The sequence below is a fragment of the Condylura cristata genome, unplaced genomic scaffold (genome assembly GCF_000260355.1).
Source record: "Condylura cristata isolate star-nosed mole 26May11 unplaced genomic scaffold, ConCri1.0 scaffold00110, whole genome shotgun sequence".
NCBI lineage: Eukaryota > Metazoa > Chordata > Mammalia > Eulipotyphla > Talpidae > Condylura > Condylura cristata.
In genome coordinates, this window is record NW_004567211.1 from 35,889 (window position 1) to 37,014 (window position 1,126).

Here is a 1,126-nt window from a genome sequence, read left to right on the forward strand (position 1 = left end):
CTGGGCCTCCAGCAGCCGGACGCCGTGGTCCCGCACGATCAGGCCCTTCTGCATGGCCTGGAAGAGCGAGATCCGCCCGCCGGTGTAGGGGTCCGTGTAGCCGGTGACGGCGCGCTCGGCCGCCAGCAGCTTGTCCCGCAGCTCGGGGCCCACCAGGCCGGCCCGGAGCGCCTGCTCCACGGTCAGCCTCCTGTTGGCCTTCGGGTCGACCAGGAAGCCGGTGGCCGCCTGGGCCTCCAGCAGCACCAGGGCCGTGCCGGGCCGCAGCAGGCCGCGCTCCCGGGCCTGGTACACGCTGAGCCTCCTGTTGGCCTTCGGGTCGACCAGGAAGCCGGTGGCCGCCTGGGCCTCCAGCAGCACCAGGGCCGTGCCGGGCCGCAGCAGGCCGCGCCGCAGCGCGTCCGAGATGCTCATCTTCTCGCCCGTGTCCTGGACGCGGACACCGGCGATGAAGTCGGCCCCTTCCAGGAAGCGCCGCACGCCGTCCGTCTCGGCCACCTCCTGCGCCGTCCGCCGGCCCTGGGTCAGCTCGTCCAGCGTCTTCTTGTCGATGAGCTGCGCCTGGAACAGGTCGCTGGCCGACACCTGCTTGCGGAGTCCTCTGAAGGTGGGCAGCGCGGGCGAGGGGACCGCTGCCTCGACCAGCGCGCTGACCGCACCGACCACCTGGCGTAGGGCGGCGGCCCGGCCGGACTGGCAGAGGGCGGCCAGCTCCCGCCGCCTCTCGGCGGAGACGTACTCCGAGTGCAGGAGCTCCCAGAGGGACACGCTGTGGCCTTGGAAGCGGCCGGCGCTGACCTGCACCTTCATGGCCCTCAGCGCCATGGCCGTGTGCTCGTCCACCCCGAGTGCGGCCTCCTGGGGAAGCGGCAGCAGCCACAGGCCGGTCTCGGCGTCCTGGACACAGCGCCCCAGCAGCTGCTGGTACGTCAGCTTCTCCCGCTTGTGGGGGTCGAAGAAGAACCTGCTGTCCTCGTCCGTCCCGGTCAGCACCCGGCTCGTCGGCTCGTCCAGCAGGCCACGCCTGCAGGCCGTGGCCGGGGGAAGGCGCACCCCGTGGACGGGCTCCACCACGCCCCCCGTGGCCAGCTGGGCCTGCAGCAGGGGGAGGCCCTCGCTCCGGGCC

The 1,126-nt window shown here is 73.4% G+C and overlaps 1 protein-coding gene across 1 annotated transcript in view; it reads right to left on the reverse strand.

Annotated features, from left to right (window-relative positions):
* LOC101633975 (epiplakin) overlaps window positions 1-1,126 on the reverse strand; it is a 38,773-nt gene that overhangs the window by 33,745 nt on the left and 3,902 nt on the right. Inside the window, exons 3-4 of the mRNA XM_012734928.1 lie at window positions 442-1,095; window positions 7-342 (exon numbers count right to left, since the gene is read on the reverse strand). Coding sequence (XP_012590382.1) covers window positions 7-342; window positions 442-1,095 — 990 coding nt within the window. The remainder of the gene's footprint in view (window positions 1-6; window positions 343-441; window positions 1,096-1,126) is intronic.